This window comes from Oryza glaberrima, chromosome 10 (genome assembly GCF_000147395.1).
Source record: "Oryza glaberrima chromosome 10, OglaRS2, whole genome shotgun sequence".
Classification (NCBI taxonomy): Eukaryota; Viridiplantae; Streptophyta; class Magnoliopsida; order Poales; family Poaceae; genus Oryza; species Oryza glaberrima.
The window spans coordinates 19,189,999-19,209,492 of record NC_068335.1 but is presented as its reverse complement, the minus strand read 5'-3'; the positions used below and the strand labels follow the sequence as shown (position 1 = coordinate 19,209,492).

The window sequence follows — 19,494 nt, the reverse complement described above, 5'->3', positions numbered from 1 at the left end:
AGAGCCTTTGTCGTCTCAACTATTGTAAAGACATGGTCTCTAAATAATCTTGTATTGTTTAAAAAACCATACCCATCTCTACCATTGAACATGCCCAAAAGCTCAGAAAGCGTGTCTCATTCATCCATCCTAATGGAAAGAACATTCCCCGTAAATTAAAGTCCAGACATTCCGTTCATGCACGACTGCACGAGAATTTCTACCAAGTTTGTCTCTGTTTTTTTTTTCTTTTGGAAGCTGTAGCTAGTAAATTAACCACTTGGCAATTTTTTGGTCAAGAACGCACTTGCTGACATGCACAATACGCACTGTCAATTTCTCACTGCAGCGGGTTGGATGGATGCTGTCGGCTACTCTATCGATTTGGCAAATCAGGAAGAGTGAATGACGAGTGGAGTAAACTGTAAAAGCCAATCTGAGCTCAATAATCTTCCCTTTCCGGCATATGCATGCACCTGCATTTTCCTCTCCATCCAAGAGAGAACAAGTGCTCCACTCCTCACTGATTCGTGTAGTGAATGCCACAAAAGAGCTAAAATTAAGCTAATCTAGCTACCCAACCAGCTTCGAACATGTTTAAGAAACTTAAGATTCTTATAAGCGGCTGATTGATAGTCGGTTTTAAGAATTTGAAAAAGGTGGGTTCTTCAGTTTATAAACTGACTTCTAGTTCATTTTTTTTATTCTATAACTATAGCTTCTTAGAGTATGGACCAAAAGCTGAACTGTTTAGATAAGCTTCTTATTCTGAGAGAAACTGTAGCAGTCAGAAGCTCCCTAAACATACTTTCTTCATTGGCGTAACGGCAAATCAAGCTGCACACGACGCCAATGACGGTGAATCGATCCCCTTCTTCTTTTTTTTTTTTTTGGCAGCGACCCGCGTGAATTCTCAGGCAGGCACACGGTAACTCGAGGTATTTGTCCTCCTCATATTGGCTATCGCCTCAAAAGTGTTCATAGGTTCAGGTTTCAGGCTGCTCGCCCAAGAAACGAATCGTGTGTCAACATGATCTTTGATTCTTCTCTTTCTCTTCTTTTAGATCACCAAAGCATATGATTTTGCAGGCCATATGTAAAAAAGCGTACATAAAGCACGGATTATAGTGCCTTAGTGGGACAAAATTGGTGCTAGGCTCTGTTTAAGTGAGAGGGAGACTCTACCGGTGAGATTCGGAAAAATCTGGTAATTTCGATATTTTTTTTGTACTATGAGGATTTTGACTTCTAATTCACTTTTTTGATTCTATAGTTTCTGATACAATCTAAATGAAAAAATGAATTGTTTTGGAAGCTAGTTGAAGAAACTATGGCCGCCAGAAATTCCCTCAAATATAGAGGTAATTTTACCATACTTAGAAGGTATCAAGAGATAACATATTTTCTAATCTAAAATTTGATACCTTTAGATATTAAGTATTTTAAGGTATTGAATATTTAAATGTAAAATTTAGGTATCTTAAGATATTTTTTTATGGATTATAAAAATTTTCTCCAAACATAGCCTTAGCCGGGCTAAGTGCTATAGGCTATAGCTGCTTGCTTAATTCTTCGGTTGTAATTTTCTAGTACTATGCAATGATGATCGATTTGTTTTGGGCCAAATTCTGAGCATATTCTTTTTGATAGTGCTGTTATTAGCAGCTAAACCAATAGGTTATGCACTTATACTGGGCTCAAGGGCAAAAGGCCTTGCCAAAGGCACAAATCTGGCCGTCACTTTACGCACTTAGATGGATGATTCTTCTCCTGTAATCCGACCTTATCAATAGCATCTGCGATTAATCAGCCATTGAATGATTAATGGTACGAAAAAATGAGGTTTAATTCGTTTGACTCGAGCAGACAAGGACGCATGCGGCTGCCTCTGCTAGCTGCTGTTCTCTGCTCAGACTTTCAGAGATTCAGCTCAGTTTCAGCCATTCGTCTCGCGATGTTCTGGCGATCGTTTCGTGGCCATGAGCTAATCCTACCAGTACTAGCAATTCACTGTTCAGCAACAATCGATGCATTGAATTGTTTCTACATCAGTAGAGTACAGAGTTTCTTTCACTGGTGGTGTAAATGTGTGTGATCACATCGATTGGATGAGTTCAGAGTTCCACATATCATACTAGATCATGACATTGTGATACCGTGGTAGCATTAATACCACTAGTTGTCATGCTCCTACACAATAATTTTGTATGGAATGCTGCTCATCAACAAATCAGGTAAGACTTAACAAGGTTATTAGCACCGACCTGAACATGTGTGGAAGAATGCAATAGAGATGATTTGACCTGACCAAATTGATCAAGCCACATGTTCAGTTAAGCAGGAGCTAGTATAGCATGAATTGATTGGTGCATATATATGCATGCAATCTTGTAACTAAGCCAAGCTTGATAAAGATGGGACAATCATAGCAGGATCAAAGTGGAGAGGAGCCTGATCAGCTCTCATGGCAGGTGGTAGTAGTATGATATGAGTAGGACACAACATCACTAGCCAAAATGGTACTACTCAGATATCCACACTGTAGTAGTGGTGGGAGAGAGATATTGGAGCTAGATAGCCCCATTCCTCTTTTGCCATGAGTTGGAGTTGAAAGTTCACTCTGAAAAAACAGATTTTCAAAATCTTCAGTACTTTGGCTGCCCTCCTGTTTGTGCTTATTCTCATTCGCGCGCTTTTCGGTCCCAGAAATTCTACGATAATTTTTCGTTAGTCTTATACGTTATAGCCCGATTTTTTTTACGGTAAAAAGTATAAAATCATGTGTTTCGAAGGAGACTTGGTCTGTGTAACATGCTGTGTATATGGTAGCATGTTTTGCCACTCGGTAGCTCTGACCATTTGCTGGCACACATGACAAGCATGCAATTTTTATACTAGTTCTAATGTTTGGTATCTTCGGATTTACCGGAGTCATATGTACTCGGTTGTTGGTGCATGAGTCCTGTGTGTGTATCGAACTCTGCGTGAGATCATCTCTTGTATTGTTTCGATCAGATCGCACATGCATCCCAATATTTTTTGGAGAATGACGATTAATCAAAGCCTAATGATTCATGTTGTCCTAGCTTCATACAAATCGATACTACATTTAAAAAATAGTATTATTATTGATAAGTCAATAACGGCTGGCAGCATTGCATAGATATGGTAAACAATGTGGGTATCACATCATTTAATGGTTTTTTCATGGCAAATCAGAAGTCAAAAGTCAAAGAGATATTTTGGTTGGATATAAAATTCATGCTAAAAATCTGTTCAGCATTTGGACCCATAAATTGATTCTTTTTTTCAGGAATTTTTGTGCTGAAACTGAATGTGCAAACCCCACTACTGCATTTTAGGGACAACATCATGTACTACTGGTGCTCACATTGCAAAACCCAATAATACACCCTCAAAGTCATACAAAAATTACAAAACAAATACATTTACAATATCATCTTCACAATATATATCATCCAAATTGAAAGATTTAAACCCAAATAAAGAAGAGCACACTTTGTCAGAAATGTACCACACCAATGAGTGCATGCATGGTTTCTCTCTCCCCCTCTTCTTTTTTCCTCTCCTGAGCTAGCTATTGGGCAGCCTCTCCATGACAGTTTGTCCTCTTTAACTCATATAAAATACTTAATTATTAGTACTAGTTACTTCACAAACTTACAAAATTACAGCTACTGCTTCTTCTGATTAAGCTGATGCGATCCCCAAGCCTTTTTAGTACTTCGCGTTGCATTATTCGGGCGGAGCAGTTGGGAGATACCTCGCTAGCAGTGGACGCCATTGACCTCGATCCATCGCCTCATGTGCGCACACTACGCCTATATACAGTCGCACCACACACAGCTACCTCCACCACCCAACCCCCCAAACACCTAGCTCACTGCATCTTCTTCCTCCTCCTGATCAAATTAATCATCGTCTCCTCCATTGCATTCTTGCATCCATCCATCCATCCATCTAGCTAGTTAGTGTTGTTCTTGTTCGTGTTCTTGTTCTTGATGTGCATTGATCTTTCTTCTCTATTGATCTAATTGTTCTTAGATTGAGAGTGAAGTTGTGAGAGAGCTGGACACCATTTCTCTCATCAATATCCCTTAGCCAAACCTTGAGAAAAGCCTGTGAAGCATGTAAGAACACACCAGTTTGTTCCATCCAAACCCAACCCAAAAAAGCACCAAAAAAAAGGTCATCAGTTCCAAGTCCCAAAAGCATTGTTCTTTCATAACTAGGCATCTCGGTTAATTAGGGTGGATATTCCTCCACTAATCCCTTAGCGAAAAATCTACAAAAACCGCTAGATCATGTAATTTTCGGCGAAATCATTCCACCCCCAGCTGAAGAAAAAAAAACAAAAAAAATATAGGCCAAGAGAATCATATTCCAGCATGCATCGTTAGCTAGTAGCCATCATCTCAGTCGCAGTCCGGTAGTAATACTGGACACAATCCTCCCATTGCTGTAGCATTTACCTCTGCAAAAGCCATCAAATCATGTAATTAGTAGCTAAAAACCCATCCTATTTCTACCTCATCATTCGCCTGAAAAGAGAAAAAAACAAGAACAAAAAAAAAAAGAAGTTGCAAGAAGAGGAGAGCAAGAAAGAGTTGATATATTAATGGAGATGGCGGCGCCGAACGGGGGCGGCGCGGCGGGGATGTCGTCGCCGGTGAACGGGGCGTCGGCGCCGGCGACGCCGGGGACGCCGGCGCCGCTGTTCGCGGGGCCGCGGGTGGACTCGCTGTCGTACGAGCGCAAGTCGATGCCGCGGTGCAAGTGCCTGCCGGCGGCGGTGGCGGAGGCGTGGGCGCCGTCGGCGCACGGCTGCGTCGTGGAGATCCCGGCGCCGGACGTCTCGCTCACCCGCAAGGTACGCGCCCCCATGCACATGACGCCCCCACGTGGACACCCACCGCTTCTTTCACGTCAAAATTAAAAGTTTAGTTGAAATTAGAATAATGTGATGGAAACATTGAAAGTTTGTATGTGTAGGAATGTTTTGATATGATGGAAAAGTTAGAAGTTTGAAGAAAAATTTTGGAACTAAACTCGGTCTTCGTCTCAAAATAAATTTAGGCACCTTTCTTTCTTCTGTTGCTTCGCTTCGTTTTAAAATAAATCAACTTTAAGCAAGAAGTACTCTGTAAAATAAAAAGAAAAAACTAGTATCCAGGTTTACATGTAGGATTGATTTTTTTTTCTTTTTACGGAGGGGATATACATGCAATTATTTGAGTTCCATCCATTTTTTTTACCTTTTTTAAAGAAAATGTTTGGACACTCTTAGCTAGCTCTCTTCTCCCACTCAGCTATGTGATTTGATTATTCAGTGGATTATTGCTGAGGACTATTTGTTTGATTTGTAGGTATGAATAAAATATTTTTGAAAATAAATTTAATAAATAGCTCCAAACAAGAGATATAAGCAATATAATGAAAAAAAGTTTTTTAACATGACTAAAAAAATCGTATTTTTTGAGCGTCGAGCAAATAATCTATCAATAATTGGGTAAATTAATAAGCTGGATATAACATGACGAACCCTTCATCTTTTAACCTTTTTTTTGTATGTTTTTAAAATGGTTTTTTGGGGTGTTTTTGTACTATGGAGTTGAACGTGCTGGTACTTTTTGGTGTACTTTTACTCTGCTTCTGAAATTGTGCGCGAGATGTCGTAGACGTAGTCGTACGTACACAACCAGCAGGGTATAATGTCAGAGACATGTACTGATGTACAAACATGCATCCGGTACAAAAATACTCTCTGGCATCCATCTGCTTCAGAAAAATAAAAATAAAAAGTCAGAGGAACTGATCGATCGTCCTATTCCTAGCAGGAATTTTTTTTTCAGTGCAATAAATCTGGATTTTTTTTATGAGACAAAGAGATTAGACACAACAGACAATGAAACACATGATTTTTGTTTGTCACGAAGCTTCAGAAATAAAAAAGTCAGAGGAACTGATCGATCGTCCTATTGCTAGTTGCTGAATAGTACTAGTATTTTTTTTTCCGTAATATACACGGTATATTATACGGCCAAGTTGGGTATGATCCAATGTCCTTTTGGTTAGTTTTAAATTACTAGGTGCTATTTCTAAATAAGTGACGATTAATTAGTCTCTAAGAGGAAAAAAATTACGTATATTCCCCCTAAACATTGAACAGTCTCTCCCCTTATATTTCTCTTCTTAGAAAGAAATCAAAAATAAAAATGGAGGGTTGATATATAGAGTACCAACATGCTCTTCTATTTGGCCAAAGTGCTCATTCAGAAAACCATATATCATGCAAAATCATTTTTTAAAAAGAGCAATTCTACGGTCCTTGAGGTACCAAAATTTTAGTGTAAAATTTGATAACTCATGGTACCTCATAGTACCTAGGTACCAAGAGGTACCAAATTTATAATAGAAAAAATAATAACTCATGGTACCTCTTTAAGGACCGTAAAATTGCTAAAAAAAAGTTATATAACGGTGGTATAAAGTTTGGATGTTACATGGGGTACAAGTACTTTTTGAAATGAAATGTGTTAACAGTGACGTATGGAGACAAAAGAGCAACATCACACTGACGCGGTTTCAGTAGGTGATTAATTAAGGAAGTGACAGTGGTTAGATCTGTACTTACACAGTGCTAACACACTGGAATCAGGGGTGCCGTCAGCAGAGCTTTGTTGGATCCGAACCTGCAGACTCAAAATTTTACACAGGTCCACTCTGGCAATGGTCCTCCGTGAGAAATTTTAAAATATTCTGACGATTCAAGCAACCGCATTGTATTCAGTGTGTTTCAAACAAACCTTTAAAAGTTTCAAAATTCATTTCGAACGTTGAAATCAAACTCATGTGTGGTGTGTGAAGATATTGCCGTCATCAAACTTACGGAGTCATCAATTGGCTTTTGCTTATGCATATTCGTAGTTTTTATTAGCAAACAAATAAAAATTTGGGAGTAAAAATTTTAACATGTTCTTAGTATTTAAAAGCTAGTGTTGTAAAATGAATTACGAATTTCAAAATTAAGTTTTAGAATTTTAATTTTAGCTTATAAGTATAAGCATAAGTGAAGAAAACCAATAATGATGTTATAACGAAGTTAAACCAAATTACAATGAAATACATACCAAATTACCGTGGAACTCTTATCTTCAAAACAATCCCTTAGGGCATCACCAATGTATATGACAAAAGTGGTCTATATAGATGGGACCCATATAATAAACTTTAACTATAGCAATCCTCACAATGTATATGGATACAATGTAACATTAGGAGAAGAGAGAGAAGTAGAGATAGATAATATTATTTATGTCATATGGGTAGTCCATATGTATATGGATATCTTTTGCTATTTTCTTTATATGGACTAGTTGCACAATGTTACTAGATGACTGAATGGAATAGTTTATTTCCTATAGACTACTTTTGTAGTACATTATGGAAGCCCTTAATCGAAGGACCATGTACTCCATTTAACTAATACTATTTATCTTGCCGTCTACAAAGAAAACACGCAATGCTCATCTTTGGAAGCTGAATTTTATATTGTCAATGATCACTGATGGGATCAAACAGTACAGTACTACCTAAGGCGATTAGGTCCTAGCTAGCCTACATCATGTTTGATTAATTTTGTGAGTATAAAACCTGCAAAGATGCTGAATTTTCTTGGCCTTGCTCGGCGTCAGTCGGCGGCGGCGCGCGTAATCCGGCGGTTTGTCTGTCAAGTCCGCGTTTACTGTTCACGCCATCCCTGTGTGTCCCATAACCCATCACAATTTCAGAAATCCAGAACTGATGATTCGATTAAAAATTTGGTCATGTTGTACTCCATTTGGAGTACTTACCATTTGGAAAAAGAAAATTAAATACTACTCCTATCAATGGCACTGTTGAAGTCGATGACAAAAATGCATTTTTTAAAATAAAAAAACGTGCGAGCGAGAAAGTACAATGATTTTTGGTGATAAGGTTTTTTTTGGATGTGACATGAGAGGGCCGTGTCCAAAATTCAGAGTTGACTCAACGATCGCTTCGAGCCATCCATCCGTGAGGAGAGAGTGGTTGCTTTGCTATGTGCCTGTCATGTCTAATCTCTCCCTGGTTTTCGTTTCTTTTTCTGGGAGGGTAATCAGTTCATGATTTGACATAATCGCCGCAGAATTATTGGTTCATGATTATTTGCGAAAAGCGCATGGTTTTAGTGTAAAATTTCAACGGGACATTGCTGTGTGATTCTTTTGGACTAAAAGCGGGTAATTTTGTTATCATGCACAGAAACAAAACTTTATAAACATATATGTCGTTTCAGCTTTTGATTAGTGCCTGATGATCCCACATTCCTACTGTTCTTTTTGTCACGACCAAAATCTCGCTAAATTCAGAAGTACGCAATCACAAACTTTTGTGTCTGATTACACCTTTTTGCAGTTTAGCATTGCCACATAATCAATCAGACGCACTTGAAAGTATCCATAGACTTTTGGATGGACTTTTGAAAGTACTTCTGAAACTGAAATGTCCAGCTCAATTTGCTTGATTGATCAATCAAACAGTAAATTAATCATCAAAGAGAGAGTGTCTTAAATTGATTGCAAATTTACACGATTCATATACAGTTACAGTTAGGGTGTGTTTAGTTTTTAGGTGTAAAATTTTTGAAGTATACGGACACACATTTAAAGTATTAAACTTAGATTAATTACATATTCCGCTTGTAAACTGCGAGACGAATTTATTAAGCCCAATTAATTCATTATTAGTAAATGTTTACTGTAGCATCACATAGTCAAATCATGGCGTAATTAGGTTTAAAAGATTCGTCTCACAATACATATAAACTATACAATTGGTTTTTTTTTCCATATTTAATGCTCCATGCATGTGTCTAAATATTTGATGTGATGTTTTTGGCCAAAATTTTTTTAGATCTAAACAAGTCCTTAACTCTATTATGAATTCACTTTTTTAAAAAAAGAGAGCTCCGTCATGAATTCATGAACTCGTAAATTATAGTAATCTGTATGAGTGTGTTAATTAAGCTGGGAGATTAACGCTGAACAAATAATTAAACTGCGGTGCAGCTTGGAGCGGAGTTCGTGGGGACGTTCATCCTCATCTTCTTCGCGACGGCGGCGCCGATCGTGAACCAGAAGTACGGCGGCGCGATCTCGCCGTTCGGGAACGCGGCGTGCGCGGGGCTCGCCGTGACGACCATCATCCTGTCGACGGGGCACATCTCCGGCGCCCACCTCAACCCGTCGCTCACCATCGCCTTCGCCGCGCTCCGCCACTTCCCGTGGCTGCAGGTCCCGGCGTACGTCGCCGTCCAGGTGCTCGGCTCCATCTGCGCCGGCTTCGCCCTCAAGGGCGTCTTCCACCCCTTCCTCTCCGGCGGCGTCACCGTCCCCGACCCCACCATCTCCACCGCCCAGGCCTTCTTCACCGAGTTCATCATCACCTTCAACCTCCTCTTCGTCGTCACCGCCGTCGCCACCGACACCCGCGCCGTCGGCGAGCTCGCCGGCATCGCCGTCGGCGCCGCCGTCACCCTCAACATCCTCATCGCCGGGTACGTATAATCCTCTTCCTCCTCCTTGTAGCCAGGTTTTAATCTTTCAGTTTGAATGTTTCTATCGGAACGTGTCGATATACCGAAATTTGGATCAAATTTTAGTCAAATTAAGCAAAATATTACCAAAATAAAAAAAATTGGCCGAAATAATCACATAGGGGATCCAAAATAACCAAAATTTTGGAAATTTCATTTCAGAATTTTTGAACCCTGCTCGTAGCACGTTACTGCCTATGTGTTATATTGTAAGTTTATTAAATTTATATAAGAATATAGTAACATTTCTAACATAAATAAACATATTAAAAGTTAGTTTTATTAAAAACTATTTTCTATAAATTTGGAAAAAGAAATTTTGAAAAAAAATAAAACGACCTATAATATGAAACAATGAGCACTAAAAATGGATGGATTTCCAAAAAAAAAAAGAAAATTTGAATCATGCCACACAAATTTTACAAATTTTATAAAATTTGTGATATGCCACCCTGACCCACATGTTTTTGACTTATGTGGTTCCTACGTGTCATTGAGATACGGGTGGCATATCTCAAATTTTACAAAATTAGGGTGTTATGGTTCCCAAAAAAAAAAAAAAGGATGGATTTGATCTCCGGCTAACCGGCGGCGTGGGTGCGGTGCAGGCCGACGACAGGAGGGTCGATGAACCCGGTGAGGACGCTGGGGCCGGCGGTGGCGGCGGGCAACTACCGGCAGCTGTGGATATACCTGATCGCGCCGACGCTGGGCGCGGTCGCCGGCGCCGGCGTGTACACGGCGGTGAAGCTCCGCGACGAGAACGGCGAGACCCCGCGCCCCCAGCGCAGCTTCCGCCGCTGATCCAAATCATATCCAATCCATATCCATAAAAACAAATTATTATACACGACGTAGTTAACCTGAACAAATTATATGGCTTCCAATTAAAAAAAAAATCAGTCGTGTCATCCTTGGGCCTTGTTCCACATGGGCCGAACACCAAGAGAAATCCGCGTGAATATGGGCCGTGATTTTGGTTGAAAATTTTCGGTCCATTCACGTAGATGGGCCGGGTTTGAGGCCTTTTCAAATGAGGCCTTGGGGGCGTGTAATAAACCCCGTTTTGCTTCGTCCAGAACGGCAGAGTATAATAGTTCGAGTTGTGTGTGATGTGTCAGAACTCAGAATAAAAATGCACGCCGATGCACCGGGGTGATGGGCATCTTGCTGTGCGAATGGTGTAAGGTTTTATTTAATTTCCTATTTGACAAATTGTGTAATTTTCCCTGTTCCGACATTGATAATTGAGAAAATTTGTCCCAAAAACTGCGTAGCCAACTGTCAGTGAGACGTTAACAAAATGATGATGGGATCTCTGCAATGTATACTGAGCAAAATTGTGCTTAGACTATGTGTGATGAATATATGTCCCCTCTGCTGTAAATCCATGCAAGATTTGTGCCAGTATATACCACTCAAAACGATCTTAGTAATCTGAATTTTCGGGATTTCTCCTCTCTCTTTTTTTAATTATTCCTCTAGATGTCATGCTTGGATTGGAATTTCAGTACGGCGCTTTATTTACCATACCCAAGTGGTTTTGTTCACATTTTTCCATTACGTTTCGGTAAGTGAAATAGCTAAAACAGGTGATAATATGGGGGTCGGCCCCCTGACTCCCCTGCCCAACAACATCGACAAATTAGTAATCCAATTTAGATGGGTCGTATTAGTAATCTAAATTTCTGAACTTTTTCATATATGTACAACCACATAAATTTGTGTTGGTTTCGAATTTCAATGCAGTGTTTTCATAGTGAAACAGCCAAACATGTGAAAATATGGGGGTCGGAGTCCAATTCTCCAAACCCCACAAACTCTCCTGCTCAACAACACCAACAAATTAGTAATCCAATTTGGATGGGTCGTATTAGTAATCTGAATTTCTAAACTTTTTCGTATATGTATTTTTTTGAGAAAAGGCCCAAACAACATTAACGAATCCAAGTCCAATTTAGATGGGCTGTATTAGTAATATGAATTTATGAATCTTCTAGTTTATTTAAAACCACATAAAGTTGTGTTTGGCTTTGATTTCAATACGGTGTTTCCAAGGTTAATCAACCAAGCAAGTGAAAATACGAATTAATTTTGAAAGTATATTGTGTTTTTTCTTTTCTCAAAAATATTGATGTAGTTTTATCGACACAAATATACAGTTGGTATTGCGGTCCCGCGCGAGACTGCTCGGTGTCAGTCTTGCATGACCAACAAGCGAGACCAGCCAGCATGCTGTTCTTGGACGCTAATCAATGATTAATTAATCACTAATCATTTCATTTCCAACACTCTCGCAGGCTGATAATGCGAGACTGCTCGGTCTCGCACCCTCTCCGCGCGAGACCAACACCACGTGGTCTCGTGTCCTCACCGTGCGAGACCACCCACGTCGTCACTCCATCATCACTTTTGTGCAATAGTTCAGCGATATCGAAGATATATTTGTGACAAAAAAATCACATCAAGAATATTTCAGTGAGAAAAAAGAATGAAGAATATATTTTTAAATTTAATTCGTGAAAATACAGGGGCTCGGAATCTAATTCAAAGTACTCAACGACCTCCCAAATTAGAGTCCAAATCCATTTAAATGGGTCGTAATGGCTACCCGGCATCTCTGCCTGTGTATATCTGGGCTTTCCAGCACTGGTTTTGCGTTGTAGTGGGCCGTCCTTGCTGACAAATGGATGGTGACAAATCCAATGGAACTGATGAAATGCTTTACTCGTCGCTAATGAAATTCCATTCAACATCTACTCGAATAGGGAAAAGTCTATTTACACCCTTGAACTCTTATGCTTATCTAAAATACACCTCCGAACTACAAAACCGGGTATAATACACCCTCGAACTGTCAATACCGGACACTTAACCCCCCCTCCCCGAACTGTTTTTACCGTGGTTTCTGCCACGTCAGCCCTCACCACGTCAGCACACAAGGTAATATGGGCCAAGCCCATACTCTGTTCATTCTTCTCTCCCTCCCCTGTTCGTTCCTCTTCCTCACGACCGCTGGCGGCGGCAGCGCGGAGCTGCTGCGAGGGCGGTGACGGCTGCGAGGACGGAGCTGCGACGGCGTCTCCCCGTTCCGCACGTGGCCGCCACCAGCTCGCGACCGGCTACGGTGTTGAGTCTCCTCCGCGCGAGGGGCCAGTGCGGGTCCCTCCTCCACCCGCGCCGCCTTCGCTTCTCTATTGCGCCAGTAGCAGCCACAAAGCCCGAGGCCGTCGATAAGCCTCCAGGCCCCGCTCCTCCTTCCCCTCGCGTGCATGGTGCTGAACCGCTGATATGTGCGATGATATTTGTAGGGACGACCGGGGAGGCAGCTGCGGCGCCGGTGGAAGAGCTCGTGAAATCTCTGCAGGGGGTGCAGGGGGTGGAGGTGTTCGATCTGAGAGGAAAGGCGGTGCCCGTTGTTGATCTGTGGAAGGACAGGAATTTTTTATCGTGCTTTGTAAGATTGATTGTGTTTGAGACGATTGATGATGGTTGTTTGCATGTGTGTGCTGTGCCATAAGAGGGCCGATCTTCTTGCGGCTAAGCAGGATAGTTTAGTGGCCGATTCCTCTCTGCAAATTTCGAGGAACAAAGGAAATACATCAAATGCTTAAAGTGATGCATTCTTCTACTCTCTTTTTTTTTCAATCTACCAGGTTCCATTTACAAAAACATAAAATGTTTTCATTTTCAACCTTCGCAGCACCGCCGCCCTCGCAACAGCTCCGCACCACCGCCGCAGCCATCGCCGGCCTCGTAGATCCGTGCCGCTGCCGCCAGTGGTCGTGAGGAAGAGAAGAACGAACAGGGAAGGAGAGAAGAACGAACAGAGTATGGGCTTGGCCCATATTACCTTGTGTCCTGACGTGGCGAGGGCTGACGTGGCAAAAACCACGGTAAAAACAGCCCGGGGGGTTAAGTGTCCGGTATTGACAGTTCGAGGGTGTATTATACCCAGTTTTGTAGTTCGGGGGTGTATTTTAAACAAGCATAAGAGTTCGAGGGTGTAAAAAGGACTTTTCCCACTCGAATAAATAATAAGTTTTCAGTTTTGCTCTTCAGATCTACAAACCTAAACTTTTTATGCGTTTCTGGAAAATTAGATTGTTCATGCACAAAATGTTTCACGGCCACTTTAGCTATGGAAACGTTGTATTACAAGCAGAAGTTCTTTTTTAAGGCCCGTTTATTCGTATAAATATTTAGAAGCAAAGTACATGGGTGAGAGATTTCACTCCCTAGATGGTGGGTACATTTCACTCCTTCATAATTCACCAGCCATAGGCTGTAAACGTGGGCTTCGATCAGGATCTCATCTAAAACTCTGCTGTAAACGAGGTTGGAAGCCTTAAAGAGAAAAATACCACCTATATATGTAGTAAGAAAACCCCACTCTCAAAATTTTTGAACCGTTGGATCAACTCTAAAACTCGTGCACGAAACAACCTATCATTTTACTCCACTTCTCCCATATGCATGTGAGCAAGCACAAGGTCGCTTGGTTGCCTCCTCCACTGCCTGGCCTTGCCCGCATCAAAAGACATCACCAATGAGGCCCACTCAATCAACCTCTTCCCTCCTCCTCCCCAAGCTAAAGGCGGCGAGTGTCCCACCCCCACCATCTTCCCATATTGTTGGAGAAACACTGCCATCGTCCTTGTATCATAACTAGTAAATTGCAATCCCTATTATTACCGTTACATCATTAGCTCACCGCCGGTTACCAACCCCACAGCTTTGAAGGTGGCGCCGCCCGCCCGTTCTAATGCCTCCCATGACCAACTGGCCAACCCTCCTCTCCTCACCCTCCCACTCCGCTACCGATCGCCATGGTCATCAAAGCTAAAGGAAAAGGGTCATCAGCGCTGGAGGAGAGGACGTAGGCTCATCAGAGCACTAATAGTGAAACAGATCTTGAAGTTGAAAGTCTGTAAATTTTTTGGCTCAAAATGTATGTCAGATGTGATTTAGCAATTAAAAAAAAAAAAGGTCTCATCCAGTTCCGTGAACGTTCAGAAAACGTTTTCACCACGAGAACCAGTTTGGGAGCGACGTATATATTCCTCATTCGCGAGTCGCAACAGCGCGATTGTTGGGCGCTGCACGCAAAGACCAAAAGCGGGCAGTATACACGCACGGTCCAGGCTAGTTCTACATCTACTACCGTTCCATCGCCTTCGCCACCGAACGATCCGTGGACGCGAGCGTGATCAGGTGGCCGAGACCACGTGCTCATCCTCCTCCTCCATCTCGTGTATTGTGGCTCTCGTGCAGCGCGCGCCCCGAACAGTAGAAAGGGGCGGATCGATCGACTCACCAGCTGCCCCAGCTGGGCCTGATCCCTCTTCGTCCACTCGTTGCTGTCATCGCGTTGTGCCTTGACATCGTCACCATCCTCCTAACTTGGGGACTCCGATCTGCACCGGCCGCCCGGCATTTGGTGCTGTCCCGTCTTTCAGGACGGATCACAAATGCGATATGGTTTACTGTACGGTTTACTGTGACCTCTATTTTGTGTACTAGTTTCCCTTTTTTTTTAAAGACTATGCACGTGAAGTGTAACCGTTTGATGGATGCTGTCAAATGTTTCCTTAAAAACATCAAAATGTCTCGGAACGTATTGCTTAAAAAAAAAAGATATTTCCCATATGTATGTTTCTTTTTTTTTTTGGGGTGGTACTAACGGCTATAAAAGAACTCTACTTGTGATGACAATGGAAGATCCCGTAGATCTCTAAAACCTGCTATTATTAACAATTGTTGTGAACTTTGCTAGCAGTGTTAAAGACTTTTAATTATTTGTCCATATAGATATTATTCATATGTTACTTAGCCCATTGGGTTACCCATACACGCGGGACATGGGTATATGTATTGGTTTCTGCCCGCTAGTGTTTTGGGGCATTAAGGATGTTGTTACCGTCCCCGTCACGGCCAAGGGCCGCGTCAGCCACTTTGTCGAGGCCCAGATCCCCAAGGATGGGATCTGCCATCGGTGAGGCTCGACAAGTAGTGACGACTTCCGCAAACTCAAGAGCGACGAATCTTGGGAGTTGCTTGCCCTACCACCACCGCACCATGCTAAGTCGCCAAAATAGAAGTTGATCGAGGTGGGAGAGGACGGGACCAATGATGAGCTTGACGAGTGTGAGCTAATGCAGGCGAGCTCTTTTATTCTTGGTCTTTGACCCATCTTCTTCACCTTTTTCCGTGAATTTGTTTTTTTTAACGAACTGGCAAGCTGCCAATTTTATTAAATAGAGAATTTTCTGTGAATTTGTGGTGGAAATGTGTGTTGCTATGGAACATTGTGATAGAGACATGTAATTTTTGTGTGCTGTTTGATTTGAGTTACAGTGTGTCCAAGTTCAAACCCATGATTATTTTTTTTTGGACGAAGGGAGTATTTGATATGTTCCACAGACAACTACTAAGTTATAAGGGGGTGGCTCAACTGCTTATATAAACCGAGGTTGTGTGTTAGTTCGTGTGCCAAATTTATTTTTCAAGTATACGGACATACATTTGAAGTATTAAACATAGACTAATAACAAAACAAATTATAGATTCCGCCTGTAAACTGCGAGACAAATCTATTAAGCCCAATTAATCCATTATTAGCAAATGTTTAATGCAGCAACAAATTATCAAATCATGGCGTAATTAGGTTTAAAAGATTCGTCTCACGATTTACATGCAAACTGTGCAATTGGTTTTTTTCTCCACATCTAATGCACTATGCATGTGTCCAAATATTTGATGTGACGGAAAAGTTAAAAGTTTGAAGAAAAATTTTGAATCTAAACACGGTCCGAATTTAGCAGCATGTGAAAATCACTTTCGTAGCATTTGACACGTCCGACAGGCAACACAGAGTTGCATGGGAAAAAGAGTTTGTGTTTTCTGGTTTATAGATTTGTCTATTTACATATTGTGAATGAATGAATGAACAAGGAGGGAATACAAATATGCAGAGTAAATGTGCAGTACCCGGTGACCGAAATGTTACATCAAATTTACTCATCACCAATAAACATTGTAGTACTTGCAAGCAGTGAATGATTTTTTTTTCTTGGAAAGGCAGTAATTAAGGTAGTAGTATTGCATTGTATGCCTCGACAATGTACATCGAGCCCTGTGGTCCCACTGGGCCAGTGGCCCATGCTCGAGGCTTAACTCCATGTTACCTTCGGGCCCACCGTGTACCGTGCGCTGCACTCTAAATTTCCCCTGTTTTCTTCTCGTCAGTGAAAGCGATTGTAGCCTGCTACTACTGCAGCTAGTCCAGTACTCCTACTAGTACTATGCAAACAAGAACAAAATAAGGATTTTATTACAAATGGAGAAGTGTTAATTACTCTAAGATAATGTAAACTTTTTACTACAGTCCATGTCACAAGATATGGACTTTTGTTAGCCAGAGCTAACCTTTGTTTAATCTCCAAGTTTTCCAGAGGGTGACACACACTTGGGTCACTGATTCTCTGCATATTTTATGCCATGATGGGCACATGCGGCTTGCAAGCCTACATACTACTACCCTACAAACAAACATGCCTCAATCCATGGAATGGAATTTGCAGTGTGTGTATGTGCAGAGAAAAGAAAAAAAATGTGCATGCTTGATGCTTCCATGGTTAAATAATTTCATTAATCTTGCTCATCGAGTCATTGTTTGATTACTTGTTTACTCAATTGTTTAGGTGGTGTAAGTTTAGAATTTGGATGCTAGTAAGACCAGGTTGGCAGCGAGCTTAGAAGGTCCATATGATTGGTGCTGCGTAGTTGTCTTCTCTTGGTCTACTTCACAGTTTAATATACTGCCTAATTGGTTACCAAACAAGTTAGTAGTAAATTTATTGTGCTACTGGGGACTACTTAAATTGCGGTGATGCAGATGGCTGGTTAAAGAAGGAACTCCCCATCAGGTGGATTAGTGAAACTGCAACATTTTTTTGATGATTTTGCAGAGCTTGACCAAGCCAGTGATCCCTACCATGTACTCCCATTTGTACATGATTCATCAGTATTTTCTGTCCTGCTAATTAACATCAAGACACATACACAAAGTGATCAGCTTTCCATGTCTGCATGCTGTCCTGTACTCCTGTACAGATGTTCTAGAGTTCAGAGTTCTCCATGTGGGGTGGAAACCCAATAGGATCCAATGCATTATATGGTGCATTTTTGCTCACTCTGTCCCCCCATGGCAACAATTCACTGCAACACTTCACAGTTCACACGCACACAATCACACAGAATGTGAGATGATGATAATAGAGGCACATATGACAAATCTTGATTGGCAAATTGGCATCATGGCGTGTTGCATGCCCACATATAATCAGGTACTGTTACTATGTGCATTGCAATGTAGTGTTCTTGGCATTATGGCCTGGGACAGAAAGGCTGGGGGAGTCTTGGCGTTGGGATGACTCGCCAACAACCATGTTCTCTGCACTGTCCTGATGCCGATTGCTGATATCTCCATCCCACATGTATGCTTGCACTGGAATCCACTCCAAAATGTTACAGATGGTTTGGTAGAAAATACATTGCCCTTTTTGTTTTTGGCAATATCATTGTGATTTGGGGGATCTTTCAGATGATGTGTTCATGGTTTGTTCTGTTGTTCTGTGCCGTTTTGGGGTCAATTCAGAGTTCAGACACCTGAAACTGTGCTACTGTAGAATTCACGGATACATCTTGATCTGAAGAATTGTTTCATTTTTACATCGATTTTAAATCTGAAAAGTTGGTTTAAGTTCTCGACTGGCCAATTTAAAACATTCATGACAGTGATCTGTGTAGTACTAGTACAATGTGTTGGGCCATTCTTTTTGGGTACATCACCTACCCCTTCAGGGTCATGCTCTTCCTGTGGAGACAAAAGCACATAAATTGTGTACTCACTATATCATGCGAATTAATATGACCTTTAGGTCAGGGAATTAAAAGTATGGTGGACAAGTGTTTATTTCACTCCGATGCTTATGAACTAATAACATAAAAGCATTTTCACAACATATGGCAAGAGGGTAACTGAAGGCCAAACATTTGGAGCTGACCCTTCACAGTTTTCTTTTTTTTTAAAAAAAAACAGTTTGGATGATGCGCTAGATTCACGTAATAAACAAAACAACAATCTTAAGGTATGGGTATAAACTATGTTATAAACTTCAAAATTGAGGACTCCATGGGAATGCAGGAATCTCACAGGAACTAGTTAAATTCCTATGAAAAATCAGGCTATGACTTGTACAAGCTACAACTCTTTTTTTTTTAAAAAAAAAATGCAGTACAAACGTGAGCGTTTACTCACATTATGAACACACCCTACCCTTATAAGTACATTCAAAAAACCAGCCCAACATATTTTGAGATTAACGAAGTCATAACGGACAATTCGCTATTTACGAGTACCACTGAATGAATAATTAGTATAAATGCGAGCACCTATGTCAAGTTTAGAGCTTAACCAACTCTTTTTTATAGGCACTTCAAGGGTTTTTTTTGTCTCGCTTTGAAATCTTCATATGGTATGATTTTATTCTTTGGTTGTGTACATTTGTTATGTGGGGGTTATTATCTTCTTCATCTAAAACCTTCCCCTCATCTTGCCATATTATGAGATCCAACAAATAAGTACTCCCTCCGTATTTTAATGTATGACGTCGTTGACTTTTTAACAAACGTTTGACCTTTCGTCTTATTTAAAAAATTATGTAATTATAGTTTATTTTATTGTGACTTGATTTATTATCGAATGTTATTTAAGCATGACATAAGTATTTTTGTATTTGCATAAAAAATTTGAATAAGACGAATGGTCAAACGTTGGTTAAAAATTTAACGGCGTCATATATTAAAATAATACG

At 40.9% G+C, this 19,494-nt stretch overlaps 1 protein-coding gene across 1 annotated transcript; it reads left to right on the top strand.

The window, feature by feature from the left end:
- Positions 1 to 3,768: 3,768 nt before the first annotated feature.
- On the top strand, positions 3,769 to 11,005 carry LOC127752945 (aquaporin NIP3-1). Its single transcript, XM_052278394.1, has 3 exons — positions 3,769 to 4,870; positions 9,090 to 9,577; positions 10,225 to 11,005. Exons 1-3 carry the CDS (start codon positions 4,619 to 4,621, stop codon positions 10,418 to 10,420), a joined length of 936 nt encoding a protein of 311 aa, XP_052134354.1. The 5' UTR covers positions 3,769 to 4,618; the 3' UTR covers positions 10,421 to 11,005.
- Positions 11,006 to 19,494: the final 8,489 nt, after the last annotated feature.

What these genes read in the sequence shown, in the direction of transcription:
- LOC127752945 (XM_052278394.1), top strand. Translation starts at nt 4,619, where the DNA reads ATGGAGATGGCGGCGCCGAACGGGGGCGGCGCGGCGGGGATGTCGTCG. An exon ending in ACGTCTCGCTCACCCGCAAG is followed by an intron (nt 4,871 to 9,089) that starts GTACGCGCCCCC and finishes ACTGCGGTGCAG; the next exon opens with CTTGGAGCGGAGTTCGTGGG. An exon ending in CTCAACATCCTCATCGCCGG is followed by an intron (nt 9,578 to 10,224) that starts GTACGTATAATC and finishes GGTGCGGTGCAG; the next exon opens with GCCGACGACAGGAGGGTCGA.